This window comes from Astatotilapia calliptera, chromosome 8, assembly GCF_900246225.1.
Source record: "Astatotilapia calliptera chromosome 8, fAstCal1.2, whole genome shotgun sequence".
Lineage (NCBI taxonomy): Eukaryota > Metazoa > Chordata > Actinopteri > Cichliformes > Cichlidae > Astatotilapia > Astatotilapia calliptera.
In genome coordinates this window covers 7,231,294-7,246,901 of record NC_039309.1, presented here as the reverse complement: position 1 = coordinate 7,246,901, position 15,608 = coordinate 7,231,294, and the positions used below count along the sequence as shown (strand labels likewise).

Genomic DNA, 15,608 nt, shown 5'->3' with positions numbered 1-15,608 from the left:
TACATTATTATTCATTACTAGAGCTACAATAATAAAGCAATGAGGAGGGGGAAGTAATAAATATGAAATAATGTATTTATGATGATTCCATTTGTTTCACTATCCACTCTGTGCAGGGCAAAGCTTATTACATGTTTAAACTGTAGAGATACAATCATTTTACTGCTGTAAAATCCAACTTTTGTCTTATTTAAAATATAAATCTAATAATCTGCTTCTTAATGTATGTTTTTTAAAATACAGCTTGTGTTTTTTAATATATTATAATTATAATAATTATTATGTGGACATGCATATTAGATCGTTTTTTAGTGAAATATAATCCCTCCAGAAAGGCAGGAAATGCCCAGAAACTTACTTTAAAACTAAATATGTTCTAAATACTTTAAAACTAAATATGTTCCCTAAAACGGTGACAGAGCTACAGACCCATGACAGCCTTACACAGGTAGCCAGCAGCTATGACCAGCACTACTTGTGCAGTTAATAAAAGGACAGGTAATGTTTGTCGCGCTGTTGCACACACAGCACGCTCGTTTGTTTCAGTTCGTCAGTTGCAACAAGACAGCTTACCAACGTGTACGTAATAAGCTAATACTCCTGTGTGCTACACACTACAGTGTACGCTGTACACCTACTTACTGGTTTTGTCGCATCAGTCTGTGTCTCTGAGTTAACTTGTGTTTCTCCTACAGCTCCGGACCGCAAAAAATGCGCGTGCTCTTTGTGAGCTCGTTCCCGGCTCGTAACCAGCGTGTTCTGCCGTCGAGGGCGATCATTGGTTAATAGTGATCATGTGACTGATGCAAGCCAGATCCTTTTATTTAGCAAAACTGTGATTAATAGTTAAATATTATTGTTGAGGGGCACAGACAGGACTCCGCACGCACACACACATAAAAAAATAAATAAAAAAATTTTAAAAGTTGCCTCAACAAAAGGGCACTTTGGGCACTCATCAGGAAAGGGGCGGGTGCTCAAGCCCCTCTAGCCCCCCCCTCTGCACGTCCCTGTGTTTGAGCTTATTTTGTGAGTTGAGGATTAGGGCTTTGTTTCTTTTGTTTCTCTCTTAAAGTAAAGCTCAGCTTTCTGGGTTTGTCTTTTTGGTGTTTTTCTTCGGCACAACCAAACGCTCCCTTTCTCCCCCACATTGTTGTATGGCTTTGAGACTTTTTTTTGTTGAGAAATTAACCATTAAAACTCTTTTGCTACAACAGTTGTACTGACCTATTGAAGTTGTTGTGTTACCCCCTCCTGCCAACGAGAAGGCATAACACAAGATTGTCATATCTCTGTTAAGACTCAGAACTTGGTCAGCCTATTTTTTTCCCCCTTTTATTTTAGAAATATCAGTATCTATATTAGTCTTATCCCATTTCGGCTCTACTACACAGGTCTATAAACAGCTGCCAAAACATATTTGGTGACTGATTTTAGAATTTTTTTTATTTTAATTGTATTTTTTTTAAGCACATCTAGCTAAAGGGCCAGTGACCTCATGCCATCGTAAAAAGTCGGTCTGTCGATCGAGAAGTAATACTGCTCAGAGTATTGGAAGAGTATTGGTGAAACTTGCAGGGATCACCTAATGGGTCTATACCCAAATTGTGGTCAACAATCGCTAAATCCCAACTGTGTCATTGATGTTCTGCTTATCTTTATCTAGCATGGGGGTCCTCCCAGAAGGCTGACCAGTTACAGCATCAATTCAGATTTTAAGACAGTCTCAAGCCCTGCTGTCTGTTTTGGGATGCAGTTTGTTCACTGTAATCTGGAGTCTCAGTCCAACTAGTGCTTGCAGCAAATTTATATGCAAGCTCACCAAGACTGCAGAGCAGAACAAGGATGACTGTTGCCAGCTGCAGTCCAGAAGGATGGCGGTGGGGTCTGTCTGTAGGACTCACTGGGGAAGCGCCTGAATATTTTACTCAGATTTTTTAATTTGTCACAAAATGCTCAGCATTGAAATGTTGGCACAAAACTTCCTTATATAGTATTCATTAATAATTCATCTAAGAAAGCATCAGTGTGTCTTCTCAGACGCATGAACACACCTTTACATCTGCCACAACTTGAATCTAGTTCTTTGGGAAACACTACACAATGATCAGTTTGATGACCAAGTGGTGTTCCTGTACGCGAAACATCTTAATGTCACGTTTCCTTACAATGGTAACTATAATGAAACTGTCATCTCTCGTTACAAGGCTGTTTTTTGATGATAAAGAAAGGGCCATGCCCAAAAGGAGTAAGGTATATAGAGAAGAGAATAAGAGAAAATGAATTTATAGAGCCGTTTCTCGATTGTAGGCCGCAAATTAAAAACCTTTTACAAATGTAAATTTTTGAGTGAGCTCCAGAAATGTTCAGGAAATTTAGCATTGTTGTATCTATGCCTTCGCAAACAGAAAGGATTGTCTTTTTGCCAATCCAATGTATTTGTCGTTGTGTTCATAGAAGGGTCTGTAGTTATCAGAGTTTAGCCTTTATATGTTCAAATCACAAGCCTTTGTCTGTTTTCTGTGTCGTAATATCTGAACTAATTTTTTCTGCAAGAGCAGCATGGAGGCATGCAGGCGGGATCTCTGCCAGCAAAGATGTGGCTTGTAACAGCTCTCTTTTTAGTGACAGTCTATGGCATATTCAGCATCCTCAAATGTTTATATTGAATGTTTCAGAAGCTTGAAAATCACCATGGCAATGGTTCCAAAGACAAAAGCCCTAGCCTTTTGTCATGGGTAATTATCACAGAGTAGGCCCCTTAAAGCCTTCCATTTGGCTCTGAACAAATTCACATTTAATTTTGCTCTCATGCATTTGACACAGGGCTTTTTTGTATTCAAATCAGGCTTAGATGTAGAATTTAAATATTGACTGAAATGAGTTCTGTTTGACGCAAGTAGTTCTTTCTGCTTTTTCTTTCTCCAGATTATTTCGATATTTGGAACCATGGAGAAGGGATAAGAAGGGCTATAGAAAGGCCACTTGAAATTTCCTAACGAAGCCACCTTCCCCATATAAGTGAACATTCGAAAACACAATACCTTGAAAATGAGCTTTGGTATTAAACCCAAGTTTAGGTGTCTTATCTCCCACTAGCTGCTGAGTCTCTAAAAGCTGACTTAGCAGAATGAAGAATAACTGCGAGCTTTTGCCAAAGCCGATCCCACTGAAGTGTCATTTCCACACGCTCTGTTTTAAACTCCATGTAACTTCAAATAAGTAGGTCAGAGAAATATGAAAAAAAGTGCTGTGGGGGAATCGACTCAGAGCTACATACAATGTGATGACATTATGTACAATATAGAGATACATCTTAGGTTATATTTAATGGTTAGGTTCTCCAGCAATTTGGTTTAATTGAACATGAATCACTAAATGCAAAATTAAGCCCCATGTCTGTTGGCTGCTCTCAGTTTGTGTTGGTTTTTCAGGCTCTCAAAGCAATAATCAGAATTGGTTCCACATCACCCAGCTGCTTCGGACGCAAACTTTAATTTTACAAACCAAAAATTTCTTGTTATAGGAAAAAGGTTGTGGTTTGGATTAAAATATACCCCTTCATAGCATTGATCATTAACTTACCCGGTGTGTTTAATTGTGACATTGGGGGGTCTTTTTATAAACTTCTATGTGATGATTGGAAATGAGACCCATTTCAGAATGGCCTTTATCCAGTACATGACATCACCACAGGGCACATGCGCATCTGCCAGGAGAAGTAGAATGACTGGCTAGAACCATGAGGAGACATTAAAGTTTTGTCTTAATGTTATAAAATTATAAAGAGAAATTACACTATTTGTATATAAAGTGTAAACTAATTAAAGAGTGAGAAATCTTTACGTGCATTAACCTTTGTTTTTATTTTATTTTCATTTCATCACAATGTTCAACCTTTTTGCTTAACCTGGACTAGCAGCACAACAGAAATAAATTTTTTGACAAGTTAATTCAACCTTGTCTTTGATTCAGATTGTAATAGCTCAACAATTAGAATATGCATATAAAGATATACAAGCATTTGAAAAAGGAAAATCAAGTATATCTCATGATTCAAAAGCTTAAAGAAAACATTGGCAACAATAACTTGAAGAAATCATTTATGTTTCGAGTTTCCAGGAATTTTTATGCAGATCTCTTTTAAGGTCCGGCCGCAGCAGGTTTGAGGTCTGGGCCATTTCCACACGTTGATTCTTCTCTTTTTTTAGCCATTCTGTTGTAGAGTTATCAGTGTACTTGAGATCATTGTCCTGCCTTTTACCCTGTTTCAGCCCAGCTTTAGCGGCCTCTTAGATTGCCTCACGTTTAACTCTAAAGTACTTTGGTATACAGGAGTTCATGTAGGCGTGTGAGTGTGACTGCAAAACAAGAACAAATAATCATTCCTCGACCACTGTGATTGACATTTGGTATTATATTTGTGAAGTGTGTTTTGATATGCTGTGTTTGGTTTTTGCAAAACATAGTGCTGTGCATTATGTTTAGATATCGCTACATTGGTCTCATCTGTCCAAAAGACAGACAAAAGTCTTCTGGTTTGGTCAGATGCAAACCAAAGCTGTGCTACCTTGCTCTTTTGCTCCTTGCTCAAGAGGCTTTTCTCCTGTCAGCAGTTCTAAAAAAAGCCGTACCTGTTAACTCTTTCTCTAATTACATTGTCATGCTAACTGCGGCCTGTGGAGTCTGAGATGTAGCTCTTGGTCTTATTGCGATTTTTCTAAGCATTGCTTGAGTTGACTTTGCTAGGGTGTTCAGCCCTGTTAAGATTTTGGCATTGTTTTAACATACACACCTGAGTTCTCTGAATAAGTAAACTGCCCAAACCTCTGCTTTTATAGGTGCTCACACATGCCGAGGATCAGTTAATCAAGTGCATTTGATTACGAGCACCTGGCTGCAATTTATTCTCTTAATCTCTATAGACGCTGCAACAGTTTATGTAGTTTTTTTTAGAGGTCTGCACATAGTCCTGTCAAACCTTTGTTTTTCACCTTACTGTATAGAAGAATAAAACACTAGCAGACAGATTATAAGTCAGCATGTGGATAAGCCATCCTACCTAAATGAGTTTATATGGCAATAAAGCAAAAGTGAGTGATCTTCTGTCCTTCATCACCCTGACGCTCATTCATTTCCTTACCTCACCTCCTCTCTGCTCATGTGCAATCTGGATGTTGAAGCCTCTGCTGATGTCTGAAACATTTCAGACATCAGCAGAGGCTTGAATGCCTCCTGCAACCTCTTTGCCTCCCTCAGTAACTCTTCCAAACGCCGTTAGAAAGGTTCAATAATTCACAAGCTAGTTGCCATAAGGATAAAGCTTATTTTTTCCCCCCATATGCAATAAACTGGAGGACACTCAGCACCAGTGAAAAAAAGAGAGAAGGATTCTGTTAAAAATACTGCTGACAAATTTATAAGAACATATTGCAAAGCTGAGCCTATAAATTTTTTACTAAATCGTATGGTGGTTGTTGTATGGAAAGAAAAAAAAAAGGAGGAAAACCTCACGGCTCAGTAGTAGGGCGAGTGTCCAGCAGAGAGATTTATTTACACAAGATTATATGAAAAAAGAAAAGTTTTTACTACAGTGCATGATACAATATTATTCTTGTAGTCTATTTATAATCAGGTTCACTCAGTAACAACTTGCAGTGGTCTGATTTTTTTTCTTTACAGGCATTATTTATGAGGTCTCTAATATTTAAATGTGTATAACATTTTCCAAGTTCAGCCTGACATTATATGAATTGCAATGGAAATAGGCCAGCATATATTTTTTCAGATTTTATGTATGAGAGTAGAAAAAAACCCGTGTTCAAGTGCTTTAACCAGTCTATTTATAGCCAGCGTGACTGGATCTTAAGTTTTTTTGCTTTATTGTTTCACTCACCATCTCCGTTAAGGAGCGGCTGAAATTTTTATTCTTCAGTTTTGTCAGTGAGAAGTTATTAACAACAAATATTTTTATAGACCTCTTTGATATTAACCAATATTTTTATATTTTAATATTTCAACCTAATTTCCTGCTTTCTTCTCCCCAACAGAGCCACTACATGACTGTTCATATCCCTTTCATCTACTAATTTTCAAGCAGACAGTACATTTCCTATTTTTTAAAAGTTGCCATTTTACTTAATTCATTTAAACTTTTCTTCTTTCCACCATGACGCTGTTATCTTGTGCGTCCCCAGTGTCCTGCAGAGTTTCTTTCCTTTCCGACTTACTCTTTATCAAAACCTTGTCATTTCCCAGCAGAGAATAGTTGACTATGTCCTCCCATTTGTTTTTCCAAGAATAGACTATGCTGTTATCTGGAAATTGTATGTCTCTCAGAATTACTTCCTGCGTCTTACGGTTCCCATGGATCACTTTGGTGTAGCTCTTTATTTATTAGACAGGTGGATAATTTTGATGTAGTCTGTGCTTTTACAAATCATAATCCCAATTGTGTTTTTTCCCTCTTTTTTTTTAGTTGAAATCAGTGTAACCAGCTTCATTATATGAACGTATTTTGGTCAAGAGATTTACTCAAGGATATTTGTGACTGCAGTAAAGAAAAAAAAACACAAAAGAAGGTTAGAAATGATGAAAAATAACTTTTTATTTAAATTAGGAAACTGTCTTTATGTTGAGGGGATGCACACTATAGCATGAATCCCCTGTCTATGACAGGGGTGGGTAACTCCAGGCCTCATGAGTGGTGTGCTGCAGCTTTTAGACATCACCCTGGGTCAACACACCTGAATCAAATGATTAGTTCATTACCAGGCCTCTGGAGAACTTCAAGACATGTTGAGGAGGCAATTTAGCCATTTAAATCAGCTGTGTTGGATCAAGGTCACATCTAAAACCTGCAGGACACCGGCCCTTGAGGCCTGGAGTTGGACACTCCTGGTCTATGAGAAACACAAAACCAGAAATACACACATACACAAAAGTTAACACCTGACCCCCTACTCACACTCGCCCTCTGTTGCCATGGTGAAACAAAGTGAGGTCTTAAAACTGTAAGTGCAGGGAGCCAGGCAAAAGTGACATTATATGGGATTATTCTAAATCCAATAGAGGGGGGAAAAAGGATCAGGTAGATCCTTCAGGACCTGGGATTTAAAAGGACAATAATTCTGACTGGGACTTGCTGGGAGGATAACACCTGTAATCTCTCCATGATAAGTAGTTGTATTTCTTACACCAAACCTTCTGGAGCTGAAAATTAGGGCAAATGCAGAAATTCTAAAACTGTATTTCCTCAAACAGCCACTAGAGACTGGCTTCAGAACCAGGTTTACTACCAGATATGATAGAGCTTCAGTTTAAAATTCTCAAATTTAGAATAGTAGTAAACATATTAATGCCTTGGCATGAACAAGTCTGCACCTTTTTTAAGTGAATGACATTCTAATATTGTTTCATGTGTATGCTAGCAGGTATCAACTGAGCTAGTTAATATCAAATTAAAGCTAGCTAAACTTGACTTAAACTTCATCCTCTTGAACAAAAGTGTTTGCTTATGGCTCCGTAAAACACTTGTTCTTTAACTCTGTACAGAACTGGTGCTATATGAATAAAATAAATTAATTTAAGATATGATATCATGTGGGTACTCCCATCCTTTATATACAGTTCTTGATTAGCCTCCACTTAGTAAAGTCTGAAACATTTTACTTCACACTACTACCATTAAACATTTCATTAATACTAAGGGAGGTGATCCGGAGTTTAAAGAAAACATTATTTTGCCATTCATTGTTTTTCCTATGGGATCTTAGAGAAATTTGCACAACAACATCCCGCCTCACGAGTTTCCTCTCGGATGCCTTTATGTTGTCAGCCTTGCCAGCGATTACAGCCCGCAGGGCAGGTAAAGGGCTGTGTTGTTGCAGAAGGTTGACAGAGAAGAAAAGCTCTGGGCTCAAAGGAATGGGCCTTCCCCTCACCGCACAGCAGCCATTACTCTAAATCACCCCCCTTTTTCCTCCTCCTCCTTCTTTATCCCTGACCTCCGTTAGAATTCACTGACCTGGAAAATATCTGGTGAGTCCAAGCCACCAAGAGCGGCACTGGCCCTAGCGTCGCCTGCAAACAGCAGAAATATTGAGCCAATTACAAGATTATTATCTGGTGGTAGTGGCAGGGGAACACAGTGCCTGCCAGTGCTCCCTGCTGAAAGAGGAAAAATGAATCAGAGGCTTTTGGGAGAGAAGTGGACAGTACTCATTCCCACTTGCCTTTATTTCTTTACAACTCCCGTTTATTAACAGACTTTGGCTCCCATCCAAGCCCCTTCTAAAAGGTCAAAGATAACACCAGGAAATGGCCCTTTTGGAGCTGATAGTTTGTTAGTATTTTCACCTGGCTAATTCATATGCCGTGCTGTCATATTGTGTGTGCACCTGATTTACAGTAAATATGACCTATGACACATTCAGACTTTTTTTCACCATTTATTTAAGAGACATGAGTCACAGCCTGGATATGAGGGCAGAGCTGAGTCTGTTTGCAAGTGTAATTTGTTCAGCAGGGAAGGGAAAGCATTGATGCATCAGGCCCTTTATTCCAAAGTGGTTGCTTTATAGACAAGCTTACAAAGGGCACATTTAGTGATCTACTGCCTGTTACTGTGTACATTGGATTTGGTTTTTTAATAGGGAATAGAGTTTCCTGAAAGAATCCTGGCCTCTCTTTCCAGCTAGTTAGTTCCATATGAGAGGAATGACGTACATTTACAACTTGTATGATGTTCTGTCATGTCTACAAACTGTTTGTTTGTCATCTTCTAAACATTGTAGTCAGCCTTTGTATTTTTTCTTGTTTTGTCTTCTGTACTCAAACGTATGCCAAAGCATTGAATTTGATTTAAAGGGAAGCCTGGGTTTGCGTGCTCCGTTTCGTATTTCATTTTGGGTCTGCATCTTGTTTCACAAGTCGATCCCACTGCCTGCGTTTCATGCGTCAGTATGCTTAGGGAGTCGTTTTTTAGCAGTGTGATGAAGACATCAAAGCAGAATCTGGAACTGCAGTAAATCTCAAGCACTTGGACGGTTTGTCATCTGTTACATCACCTACCACTGCCAGTAAAGTTTCATTAGAAAGCGCTGCATGCTTCTTCTCTAGAATGGAAAGAAATGTCCTACTACAGTTCCCCTACTGTAAAAAAAAATTATTTCCCCAAGTAAAACTTTAATGTTGAGAATTAAAGTTCTTCTCTTTATATAACTTTACTGTGTATTAGTCACATTATTGGTTAGACCTTTGACAGCTTTGAGGATTTGTTTTGGAGGTCATCACAAGTACAAAATCTGTGACACCACTCCAAGATACACCAGATGAGCATGGATTTTCTTAATGATCTCTGCAAGCACAAAAACATGCCTGATCTACTCGAGTTGCATTGTGGGTAATATAGACAAAAAGAGAATTGGTTGGAATTAAAGTAACAGAAACTGGCTCTGCTGCATCATTTCATATAGATGCAAATCTGGCTGCAGCCTACTGCTTATCCAGAGTTGGGTCACAGTGGCAACAGTCCTTCTCCTCAGTAATGCCCACAAAGCCATGAGATGGATAAACATTTAACTGAGTTCTGGGTTTAGCCTGGGCGTCTGACCTACTAATTGTGCCCTCTAGACTCCCAGGAGAAGTTGCAAAAAGGTAACAAGCGATGGCTTGGTTTCAAACTGCCTCTGCATATTTAGACTTGTTACCTTTACTTGACTCTTTAAAAGTAATTAATTTTAGCCACTTGTAACCACAGTTGCATTCAGTTGGTCGGTACTCAGAGCTCTGAGAGGCACATAAACAAGAACCCATGATAAGTAAAATCCTTTGCTTAGAGTAAATGGTGTAGCTGTGTAAGTTAGCCAAAGCTAAATTTGGGAAAACCTGGAATAAGTGTTCAAATTTCATTTTTCAAACAGAAACAAATATGCTGTTTAATCAGTATTGCATTTTTCAGGTGACTATAAAATTTATATCACTCTGACTACTACTTTATGACGTCTCTATTTTAACTTCCAAACATGGCTGTCTTCATGTAATCTACATTACACCATGCCACATCCCTCCCTGTCTCCGAAAATTCCCCCCACTGTTTCGAGTGGCCTCGCAGCACCACACCACTGCTGTTAGCGCGTCGACCACAGGACCAGCTCAACGCACACCATGAAATATGGATGCTTCCTTTAGTACAGACTCATTTCTTTTTCATAACGCAGTAATGTTCTCTTTTGCGTCGGAAACCTGTGAGGACTGCTTTGGAAGGTTGGTGGTTCCCAAATCAGCATGTTCCCGATGTAGGCAGGAAGACATTCTGAGTGTCTGCCTGCATGCCAGCGTCTGGAAGTCCTCTTTTATCAATAAATAGTCTCAATGTTCTCCATCAGTGACTTGTCAGCTCTGCAGCCTTTGTAATCCCTGATGGCATTGATTTTGTTTCAAAGTACTATTATACTGCCTCGCTCTGGACTCTCGGTGCGATGGGGCAGAGCTAATGCGAGAGGAAAGGAGCCTTGTCCGGGATCCTCTTTACACAGCTGTAGGAGAGGTCGCAGTTACTGAGAGGACTCCGGAGGTCAGCTGACGGTCAGTGTTGCAGGAAGATGTCGAGACATCGGTGCACCTGTGTTGACGCTGTTGCTCTTATCGACCACATCCTGCTTGTCCCCACTGTGCTGACCTCGTGAATCGTCCCTCAAAGAGGGGATTCACTCAGGATACTGGATGTGTTTTGACATTGGCCTGAAGGTATTGACTTGTAGCTCTTAGATCCATTTCACCTCACACACTGAGATCAGCCAGCAGCTGTTTTAAAACCTGAGACAACCATAAAGAAAACTGACAATGCCATTCTTGTTCTGTCATTTCGGTGATCCAACCTGCAGCAGCTTTACTCACAAAAACAGTACATTCAGCAGCTTTACCTAGTTTACTGTTTTCATTATGCTTATAGTATGTTTTCTTTTACAACTATTGCTGCATATTATAAAAAATCTATTCGAAAAGTTTGAGCGTGCACACATTTATTCCAATTTCCATGCACTTTCCTGTACCTGTGCAGATGGCAGATTAATCTAAATCTAAATCTTCAGGCCGTAACAGCGACAGATCCGACAGATCTTTAATGTCTGCACCTGTTATCTGTTCGTTGTCAACCCACCAGTTAGAGCATTTGATCAGAAAGAGCTTGTATTTGTCATTATAAAGAGTAATTGCAAACAGCCCCGAGCAAAAACAGCCATCACGTTCATCTCGGCTAGTGTCTTTTAGAAATGCACTCTGTTTGTTTAGCACTCCGTCTCGGCAAACATGCCCTCTGTCTTATTTCATACTGTGCATGCTAAACGGAGCATGATTGTATACCAGTGTCTTAGCAAGGATGAAAAACGGTGCCTGTCACATCAGAAATTAAAACGTGCCTACTGTCAGGCAGAAGCTGCACTGTGATTGTATATGTTACTATGTATTTTACTACATGGTATTACACGCAACAGATTCAGTTGTCGAGCACTCTCCAGAAATTTATGAGGACCACCCTCTTTGATGGTCTTCTGTCACAGGTGGGAAACTTCATCTACCTTGGGAACAGGCCGGGCCACTTAGTCGGTGCCAGTCCTTGCTTTACGCAGCAGCCAAGCAGATGAATAATTGACACTTGCATTCTGTACTTTGGTGAATTTTAAAGCTGTATTCTGCAGAGACTCTAAATGGTAGAGGGAGGGTGCGTTAATCATTCATGGGCTGCTTTTACCCACTTTTGCTTAAGGTCGCTGTCCTGAAGGCGGCTGGACAGAAGGAGAGTGGAGGTAGAGAGATGTGAAAGAAAATGGTGAAAAGATGCCATTTATAACTACGACCAAATATTATAATTTCAGGGATTGCTCTAGCTGAACTTTATCACCAGGATTTCATTTCATTTAGGATCAGTATGTGGCTATGCATTGTGTTCAGATTGCTCAAGTGGAACCATTTATATGAGAAATTTTCCAAATTATGCTTGAAATAAACATAATGTTGAACCATATGTGAACCTTGTGAGGAGGAAAAAAAGTCTCCCTATCCACTTGAATGGATTTTTTGGATACTTTTTTTTTTCCATTTGTTGAAAAAGAATGGCAAGAAGGTGATCATACTGCGAGGGCATTGAGTATTAATATTTTATAACTGGCATTACCATAGTAGAGGTATAGAGATTGACATTCTCTCTTTTTTGCTCTGGACAAGAGTGAGGAATACCCCCTTTCAAATGCACCCAAGGGAGAGCCCCCTCTTTTATAACCACACCACATCTCTTTACATCCAGAGGCGTTCCTGAAAGCGGAGCTGCGGCAAACCTGCCAATCAACATTTGGTCACGCATGAGAGAAATCCAATAAATAAACTTCTGCAACCAAACTGTTACTAGTGTTATTCTTGATTGATTGGATTCAATGTTTTTGATGACTTAGCTGGAGTTCGTCCAGTTTTAATGTTTATTGTTGTAAGAGCGGTTGTGTAACTGCGACAGTTGCTTAGTAGGTTTCGGTGAAGAGTGCAGGTCAAATAAATATTTCACTTCCTTTTTTCTCTCTCACTATTTTCTCTTCTCAGAGAGCTGATGCCCAAGACCCTGGAGGGTCAAATCACAATGGAGAAAACTCCTAGCTACTTTGTGACCAGGGAAGCTCCTGCCCGAATCTCCGCCATGTCCCGGAACACCAAGCTGATCGTCGTAGTGAGGGATCCTGTCACTAGAGCTATCTCCGACTACACACAGACACTGTCTAAGAAGCCTGACATTCCCTCGTTTGAGAGCCTCACCTTTAAAAACAGGACTACAGGGCTCATTGACACATCATGGAGCGCCATCCAGATTGGCATCTACGCCAAGCACCTGGACAACTGGCTGCAGTACTTCCCCATGGAGCAGATCCTGTTTGTGAGCGGCGAGCGTTTGATCAGCGACCCAGCTGGAGAGCTGGGCCGTGTGCAAGACTTTCTCGGGCTCAAGAGGATCATCACAGACAAACATTTTTATTTCAACCAGACCAAGGGATTCCCGTGCCTGAAGAAAGCAGAAGGCAGCAGCAAGCCCCACTGCCTTGGCAAAACCAAAGGGCGAACCCATCCAAACATTGACCCTGAGGTGGTGCAGAGACTACGAGACTTCTACAGGCCCTTCAACATGAAGTTCTACCAGATGACAGGAAGATTTTTTGGTTGGGATGACTGAATGTTTAGTTTAGTTTTGGTTTTTTCTCGTGAAGTTGAGAACTATCAGACTGCAAAGGATCACAACTGACAGAAAATCAATATAAGATTCTGAGAATAAAGTTTTGTTGTTATGAGAATAAAGTTTTAATTACAATAACATAGTTATTGGGGAAAAAAGGCTACTTTGGCAAAAAAAAAAAAAAAAAGTCATGGATAATTCCAAACATATATAATTATCATATTAAATTTAGTTTATTAAAAAAATTATATAGAAATATTTATATTTTAAAAAATATTTTATGACATAAAAACGATTAATTAATTTTTAATAATACTTAATTATTTGAGATATATTTGATTGATAGTACTTTTATTTATAGTAGTCAACCCCCTGCCAAAAACAGGTCACTAGGGAAAAATGTGTGTTCTGCAACCGGTTGGTGAGTGGTTGCCGGAGGTTGCTGGATGTTACCAAGTAAAATCTGGCCACAGATGTGAGGGTGTACCAAAAACCTTCTTGATTGTTTCAGAGGCTAACAGATTGCAGCGTTGCCTGTGGAAGACCCCAGCTTATCTCTAAACACTCACCAAACATTTACTGAGAAGAAAACATTCTGCTTCAAAGCATCTTCATTACAAACTGCATGAGATGGCTGCCACTCGCTAGCGACCTAAGCAGTTGCAACACATGGCTGTGAACTGAGCCTGGTTAGAAGGAAACAATATACTGATTTAAAAGAAGTGATAGCTTTTATTAGTTAACTTGCATATGCATCATCTGGTATTTGTTTTTTACGAGTACCTTACTGAGGGTGATACAAAATGGTATAAGAAAAAAAAAAAATTTTTTTCTGCTACTTTTGTTCAAAAACCATGGAGATTCCTTACACTTTCTCTAAATATTATTTCCCTAGTGGTTTTTAACCCCTTATAAATGGCATAGCTTTATGCTAATTTTGTATTTTTCTCAAATTAGTGCAAATTAATATTCAAAATTAATAAAACTATATACGTAAAATTATTATAATAATAATTATTATATTATCAATATTAGTATTGCCACTTTTAATGCCTAATTTTGTTTTTTTGCCGAGATATGACATTTTTTCCTAATAGGTTTGAAGAATATTTACACTTTTTCAAAGAACCAGTACTTTTATTCACTCGTTTGCTTACCGTTCTCTTAGATTCCCAAATCTGTTCTCAAAGTCTTGTATTTTTTTTTTCCAAACAGTGTTTCCACCACTCCATCCTCAGCATTAATACACTAGCAGCAATACAGGGCTGTTAAAAAAGATCAAGATGCCCTATCTCACCTCAGTGGCAGTTTTGATATGCAATATTTCTCTGCTACATTTTCCATCCTCAGAACTCGCTGTGATCCACGCTCATGGAGATGTTTTCTTCAAAAAAAAAAGAAAAAAAAAAAAAGAGTGAGTTGTTGGAGGATTTGCATCATATCTGCCTGCATTATCTGGGGAAACTTTTTTTCTTTCACGTTGCAAGTCCTCGGCTGTGAAATGGAAATTATTGTGTGCTGTGCTTCCGCAAGAGGATGGGTAAAATCCCATAGTGTCCAGGAGCTTCTGATAAAAACTAATGCCATATATTAAACATGACTGCTTTAAAATGTTCACATTTTTTCTAGCAAAAGTAATATGAAAAGATAAAACATAGTTATTTTTTGAAATGTATTTATTCGAGAGGTACACGAGAAGCAAGTATGCATTTTGAGCAACTCCTCGGTGAGTGTGTCCTCATTTATTATTATGTTTTCCATGCTTTTAGAGTTTTGTTGTTTTATACTGTGTGCGCTAAAAAATTGTTATCCTCGTTTTAATTTCAGGTCGTTCATTTCATTATGTATTTACTATACATGGATGAATGTGGTGTTGGAACACTTTCAGTTCCAGAGTTGTGAGTTTGTTATTTCAAGGGTCGTTTACCCACCTTCAGTTAATGAAGCTGCAAGCAAAGATAGCACTCACTGTTATTCAAGAGACATAGACTCCGATGGAGGAAAAGGGCCTTCCCAAACTGTGACTCAGATTTCCTCAACATGCCTCCTTGTGTATTGAATACACTTAATGTCACTGGCCTTCCTTGCCTTGAGGCAGTGTGTGTGTGTGTGTGTGTGTGTGTGTGTGTGTGTGTGTGTGTGTGTGTGTGTGTGTGTGTGTGTGTGGACACTGTGCTAAACCCAGGGAGCATGAGAACAATGACTGAGTTGTGTTCCTTCTTTGTCCACTTGTATTGTGAGCTACTTTCTGAAAGCAGATGTGCCTCAAAAGATAACGCAATCAACAATGTTATTTTCTGTGTGTGTGTGTGTTTGTGCGTGGTTGTGCAAGAGAGCTTCAGAGAAGAACCTTATATAGACTTTGGGGAGATTATGTAACAAATCTAACTTTATT

General features: G+C 39.2%; 1 protein-coding gene across 1 annotated transcript in view; it reads left to right on the top strand.

The window, feature by feature from the left end:
- Positions 1 to 13,413, top strand: part of LOC113028170 (heparan sulfate glucosamine 3-O-sulfotransferase 3A1-like) — a 38,654-nt gene extending 25,241 nt beyond the window's left edge. Inside the window, exon 2 of the mRNA XM_026178218.1 lies at positions 12,592 to 13,413. Within this exon, the coding sequence (XP_026034003.1) occupies positions 12,592 to 13,213 (622 nt within the window). The 3' untranslated portion in view covers positions 13,214 to 13,413. The remainder of the gene's footprint in view (positions 1 to 12,591) is intronic.
- Positions 13,414 to 15,608: the final 2,195 nt, after the last annotated feature.